The sequence below is a fragment of the Balaenoptera borealis genome (assembly GCF_965194805.1).
Source record: "Balaenoptera borealis genome assembly, chromosome: 15".
NCBI classification, from domain to species: Eukaryota; Metazoa; Chordata; class Mammalia; order Artiodactyla; family Balaenopteridae; genus Balaenoptera; species Balaenoptera borealis.
This window is the reverse complement of record NC_138871.1, coordinates 44952599-44960022: the sequence shown is the minus strand read 5'-3', so window position 1 is coordinate 44960022 and position 7424 is coordinate 44952599. Positions and strand designations below refer to the sequence as shown.

Here is a 7424-nt window from a genome sequence, read left to right as displayed (position 1 = left end):
AATAAAGAGATCAAGTTTTTCAAAGGAATAATATTTTTTTTAAAAAAAAGGAAGATGGAAATACTAGATTCAATTTACAAGTTCAAAATCAATTTAGAGTCTGAAAATGAGTGAGATTAACCAGACAACGCAGCATGTAACTCTCTAGTAGTTCCTAACAGTAGCTGACTTAAACTCCTTCTGAGATAAATTTTTAAATAATAGTGTGGTATAACATATAATCCAAGACACACATGATGACACTACTTACAAACAGTGGTAGTATCTTATCTTCTCAAAATCCGTGATGTATTTGGGTACAATGGGCATAACCCTGAACTAGAATGAGGACCTGGGAGCACCACCACAGTTTCACTGTCCACTATTTTGGTGACTTTCAGCAAAGTATTTAACTTCTTTGATTTTCTTACCTTATTGGAAAAGAGGAAAATGCTGTCTACATAAGGATTATTGTAAGATTACTATGAATACAGTTATCTTATTGCACTTATGTGTCAGGTACTATGCTAAAGCCCTTTTCATACATTAATTCACAACTATTATGTGAGTTAGGCAGCATCTCCATTTAAAAAATGAGGTTCAGAGAAAATTTGCTCAAAATCATATAGCTAGAAATAAAAGAATTAAAAAACTTAAGAGTATCCATCCAACTCTAAACCCATGTTCCTGTTACTATGCCCTGTAAGAAATGTGAACAAATTCTAAAAGATGGCAAAGGTCTTAACAACTTGCTTCCCAAGCGTCTCCCCTGTGGCACTGTAAGAAACAAAAAGGATCCTAACGAAGAAAGCCCCCTCTCCATCTGATTCCCAAAGATTCCTCCATTCCAGGCCACCACCCAGAACACATCTCTACCAATCACTCTGCTCCATCTTTCCAACCTAATCATTCACGTCCTCTACTTGTGCACCTGATCTATAGTTCAAGGTCAGAGTGGACTCTACTCATTACAAATTCATGCTGTCATTTGAATGCAGCATTCACAATTGTATGAACCTCTTTCCCTCTCACATACTCATCAGTCCATTCCTCACAGTGGCTCTCAGGCTAAACCCCAACATCCTCAAGTTTATTGGATTATTTTGCCAATTAAGAGGTACAATAAGATAAGATCATTTGCATTTCATCTTCATCTCAGTGGACATTTTTCTAACCAAAACCTAGAATAGGGCTTCCCTGCTGGCGCAGTGGTTGAGAGTCTGCCTGCCAATGCGGGGGACAGGGGTTCGAGCCCTGGTCTGGGAAGATCCCACATGCCACGGAGCGACTAGGCCCGTGAGCCACAACTACTGAGCCTGCGCGTCTGGAGCCTGTGCTCCGCAACAAGAGAGGCCGCGACAGTGAGAGGCCCGCGCACCGCGATGAAGAGTGGCCCCCACTTGCTGCAACTAGAGAAAGCCCTCGCACAGAAACGAAGACCCAACACAGCCATAAATAAATAAATAAATAAAATTTTTAACTGGGCATAAGATCGGTCAACTACAGACTATGTCTTTCAGCCTCCCTTAAAACAAAAAAAAAAACAAAAAAAAAACAAAAAAAAAAAACCTAGAATATTCTCAGTCTTTCTCTTGGCAGGATATGAAACAGCATTTGCTGCCTGATTGGCCCTTCTTTCCTTACCACAATTATATTCTCCCTTGGTTTGAAGACAACACATTTTCCAGATGCTCTATTCTTTCCAACTGCTTATTCTTTCTTCTTCTTTACTGGATCTTCCTTCTTCCTGATTACCAAACACCTAATCCTGCAGCATGCCCTGTCAATTCTATCTTCCATATATATCTCAAATCTATCCACCTCTCCCCTCTTTGTATCTACTGCCATCACCCTAACTCGATTCAACATTATCTCTAGCTTGGACTGTGCTACACTCTCTCAACCAGTCTCCTAGTTATTGCCTCTCCTCAATTCTACAGATTGATATTACTATTTTGGATCATGTCACTTCTTTGCCGAAAACTCTTCAAAAGCTTTCAACTGCACTTTGAAAAACCAAACTACCGTTAGTGACCAAACCATAAGCAGAACTCAACCAAGTATTATTTGATGAATGAATAAATGTGGACAATTCACAAGACTCAGTCTTAAGCTCTGTTCTTTTCTCAATTTGTATCTACTCTCTCAAAGGAGATCCTCTCTTGCAGCTAAAAATAGTGTTTAATGATTCTCAAATCAGAATCTCCTGCATCAAACTCTCACTCTATCTCTAGTCCCAGGTGTTCAATTTTAAGACCTTTCTATTTATTTTACTCCAAAGCCTAAATGAAAAAAAGGCACAGAACAATATATTGTTTGCTACCACTTATGCCAATAAAAGGGAGAATTACATATATATACACACACATATATATAAAATTGCATGCATATTTGTTTACATATGCATAAAACCTCTAGCAAGATATACAAGAAACTGGTAACACTGGTGGCCTCTAGCAAGGGAAACTGTATGGACAGAGTCCAGGGTGGGACAGACTTCATAAACATCTTCTGATTTTTAACAATGTGAATGTATTACCTATTCAAAATAAAGAACCTTTTGTTTTTTAAATAAACAAGTCTCTAACCCGAGGATAAATGTAACCCTGCTTTCTTCTCAACTTCCCAGTTTCTGGGGAGAACCATCATCTTTGTGGCCCCAAGGCTCAAGAACACTACTAGTGACCTTTGATTCCTTGTTTTTCATATTTAATCATTCACCAAATCTTCCAGCACTTTCTTGAAAATGTACTGGAGTTCTTTTCCTTCTTTCCAATTCCATTTTCTACACTGGAACAGACTTTCATTTTCTTGATCTGAATTATTGCAAAGGTCTTGCTACCTAAAGTTCTTCTGTTTCGCTCCCTACCTCCAATTCATTTTTCATGACATTGCCATACCGGCTTCCTAAACACAGTATCACTTTCATGTTAGGCTCCTACTCAAGAACCTATAATAGCTCCCTTCTGTTTAGCAAACCAAGCTCTCAAATAAGAAACCTCTTAGGCTTAATAACAGAAACCAAATAGGCTTAATAATGCCTTTTGTGTCAGGTGTACTATTTCTTTCCCTATCACAGTTCCTTCAGCAGACACCACCAAGGAGAGTGAAGTTTTTCTCAATGACTGGTTCAAATCACTCTCTCCTTTCTCGAATTTTCTACTGCCCAAGTCTGTGGAATAAAGTTACTTTTCATAGTATTTTGTGTTGGTGCATACCTGCTATATAATCTCAATTAAGAAACTTAACCTTTCTGTGCCTTAAGTTGCCTTATCTGTGAAATGCTTTCATGGACTCTTGATGAGGACTGGGTTAAAGCAGTTTATCAGCTATCTTATTACTATTCTGTAACTGTTTCACTTGCTATGTATTATCTCCCAATAAAACCCAGGATGAGGACTTCCTTATACATCTCTCCCAAACCCAATTAACACAAAATTGTGCTTAATATAAAAGGTATACACCCTATGAGTCTGCTTTTGATTTAGTCAAGTGGGATTGATTCTACTGATAAATAACTTAGAATTTTGACACATGTATCAGGCACTTTATTCTGTGTTACACTGTATAATCATTCTCTTTTCTTTCTAACAGTGTTTATTTAAATACTTCACAAGTTTATTGGCTCCTTTAGGTTAAGTATATCTTCTTCCCATTAACTATCAATACTTCGATATTGCCCACAGTAAGCAAAGAAAGTGATGTGAATCAATGATTTCCTATTGATATTGAGTCATTTGACATAAAACTCAACTCATTCTAACTTATTTTGAACCCACAATTCAGTACTTAGCTCATTTTAGAACTGTAATGTTAAAAGAAGAATGTTAAATATTCCTCTCTGTATTTATTCAATGAATTTTTTAAAATTAATTTTTATTGGCGCAGTTGCTCTACAATGTTGTGTTAGTTTCTACTGCACAGCAAAGTGAATCAGCTATATGTATACATACATCTCCTCTTTTTTGGATTTCCTTCCCATTTAGGTCGCCACAGAGGACCGAGTAGAGTTCTCTGTGCTATAGAGTAGGTTCTCATTATACTCAATGTATTTTAATGTAGCAAAATTTCCTATAAACTATGAATGTCTCATTAACTCACTCAAGGCTTTTTTTTAAAATTAAAAACCCACTAATGATCAATATATTTCATATAAATTTTAGAAATAAGTAATTTTCTCGACTAATTTATTGAATACTTAAATGATGACATTAAAAAAACGGTAATTCTAATGAACATAGAAAAATATCAGCGTGTTTGGAAATCCCAATTTGTGTAACCTGGTAAAAAGGCAAACCGAACAAGATTTTGGTGAAACAAACATATCTATTACAAAGAAAATAAGTCTAACATAACTCCTATATAGCTCTTTGACTTCTATTAGAAAAGTGCAGTCTATTTAAACAATAAAGAAAATAAAACAACTGACTCCATTTACACAGGTTTTTCATTCTTATACGCAAAGCTTTTCCAGAGTATTCTCACTGCCAAAGAGTTCTCTTAAGCTTTAATGTTATTTAGTAAAAGTACCTCAATTAAGGAAAAAGATATTTTTAAAAAGCCCTACTAGTATATTATTTAAAATTAATTAATTACAAAAAACATTTCCTCAATGGCATAAAAATTTTTTAAAATATTTTTCTCCTGCAATACTTACATTTTCTAGCAGAGTAACATGACACACAAAGTTATGTCCCAAAGTTCCTAAAAATATTCACAGAACCACTGTGTAATTCTGGACTAACGATGGGGGATTATTTTATACACAAACCTCCGCTATAATGTGATCTTTCTAGTTAAAACAATAGCTAAAGGATCTTGTATACAATTTGAGAAGAATCCATAACATAACTAATTTGTAGGGAGTCACACTTAAGAAGACAGTTCCTGAGAATTTTATATTCATGCAGGTAGAAAAAAATGGTTACAAAATATTGGTATTCCTTTCCCCCCAAAGCAAGCAAACAAAAAAACAAACCAAAAGTGGCTATCTGGTAAAAGTCAGTACAAAGACAGAGAGTAACCATCTGCCTGGCTGACTTAGAAATTAAATTTACTTAAATTTACCTTAAAACATCTAAGGTATAGGAAACAACTTCTGGTGTTCAATACAGAACAAATGTTTGATTCTCCATCAAAAAAGACACATAATATTTTCTTAGCAAAGGAAAAAACTATTAACTGAATATGGAAAATTTAAAAAATATTTCAAAGTACTAAGAATGCACTGTATACACAAAACAATTGTTTAAAAGTAAGACTTTTACTAATAATGCACTGTGCAATAGATGTAATTTCATTCCTCCAAGTGTGAAGTATTTGTTTCTGAGCATCTAAATTTTCATTGACCTTGAAGAAAGTAAGCACTGATGATGCAAGTATAATTAATTTATCTTTTCCTTCAAAAACTTCTGCCATATTCACTTTACACACTCCACACACAAAAAACTGGAAAATAATTTATCTTTTCCTCCAAAAATCTCTACCATGTTCACTTTACACACAGAACACACACAAAAAAACCCTAGAAATAATCCAAATGTCTAACAATAGGTGTATATCATACATCATACAGTGTTTTAAAAAATGCCCAACTAAATCTACATTAACATGAACAAATCTTCAAAGTAACGTTGAGTGAAAAATGAAAGTTGCAGAGTACATGTAAGAATAGGAAATCAATTGTGTAAAGTTTAAAAACACACAAAAGACTACATATTATTTATGGATACATACATATGCAGAAAAGGTATAAAAGCATGTACAGAAATAATACACATCAACTTCAGAATAGTGGTTACCTATAGGGAGGGTGGAGAATGCATAGAATGAGATGGGTACAAAGGGAGCTTTAATTCTAGCCACAATGTTCAACACTATAAAAAGATTTGAAACAAATATGGTATAATGTTAACATTGTTAAATTTGGTGGTGTTACACAGACACTCATTATATTATTCGCTGTACTTCTCAATTTTGAAATCTTTCATAATAAAAATGAAAACATTCACAGGATAAAGGAAAAGTTGAATCACTGCAGCCATTTCCAGACTAGATAATTAGCACACTAAAACACAACACAGGCTTTCTTTTCCCAAATAAGACAATAAGTATCAACAGAAAACATTGCATAATAGGCAGTGTACACTTTCATGAAATATCCATTGGTTATTATATTAAAAATATACAACAATTAAAGAACAGGATTAAGTGCTTCTACTTCAAAAGCTTTATCTCTGCATGAGTCAAAGGATCCACTTTCACACCACTAACAGGCTTTCCTTGCTTTAAAGAGTACCCCTTTGAATTTTCTTTTATGCCATTTCCTTTAAATGTGACTGAGAATAAAAGGCTTAGTGTACAAGGTATAGAAGATACCTGGCTAACTGCAGTTAAATAAGACTAATGAATACATTGTTTTCCAATATAAACTAACAGTGGCTCAATTCAAAGATAATAAATTACTTCCAGAACAAAAGCTTTCACTTTTCAGTATGAAACTTTTAACCTGCAAGGGAAATACATATAGCCTGTAATTGTTTATCATCCATGTTTTTTTTTTTTTGTCAGAAAAGCTTTCCCAGCTTTGTCAGATTAATACTTCCCTGATCACAGATGAAGTCTTTCAAATTAAAGATAAACAACTACTTGCCTGCTGTTTCTGATATGCAGTGTTTGGATTTATCTTTGATTCCAAGAGTAGTGATCCTGCAAGTTAAAAAAATAATATTTATAAGTTTCAATTTATAAAACACAGAATAAAACATCAGAATACACATTAAAAAAACAACTTTTTTCTTCCCCCAGCAGGACATCTGAAGTAATCAAATGTATTCCAATTTACATTCTTCTCTCAAGATCTGGGCTTCATAGTTAATGTAGAACATATCATCCTAACCCCATATACCCTTTAAAGGAAAAAATTCATCTAAGAACAACATTCAGACCAAGAATATGCGGAGACTAGATGACTTATTATAGTTTTATTGAAAAGAAAAATTTAAGGTCTAAATGACCACCTGAAGCCAAATTTTTTTTTAACAAGGTTATTTTATTGCATTTCCAATTTAACAAATAAAACAAATTACAAAGGACAACAACAGGGATTTAAGTACTTAGTACACAAATACAGAATTGCATTTATCCTTTTCTCCTTAAGAACAAAAAGCAGGACACCTCATGTAAAAATAAATGTCCATGACTACTTAAAAGAAAAAGTGCAAGAGTACAAGATATGTCAAAAATAAACCGAAGACTGCTATTTTTCTTTAATCTGCACATATCAGTTGCTCAAATCCAGCGATCAGATACAGTGAGGAAGGTGTTTTACTTAAGGCTGTACATTTTATAATTTTAAAATATTTCACGTAAGACTCGTACAATAAATCAACGAATACAAGTTTACAGTCTGCTCTGGTGTCCTAACTTGTTTTGGTTGTAAAGTA

At 34.1% G+C, this 7424-nt stretch overlaps 1 protein-coding gene across 1 annotated transcript in view; it reads right to left on the bottom strand.

The window, feature by feature from the left end:
• The window catches only part of PPP4R3B (protein phosphatase 4 regulatory subunit 3B), a 61087-nt gene that overhangs the window by 52765 nt on the left and 898 nt on the right, over positions 1-7424 (bottom strand). The window contains exon 2 of the mRNA XM_082356527.1: positions 6608-6687. Within this exon, the coding sequence (XP_082212653.1) occupies positions 6608-6687 (80 nt within the window). The remainder of the gene's footprint in view (positions 1-6607; positions 6688-7424) is intronic.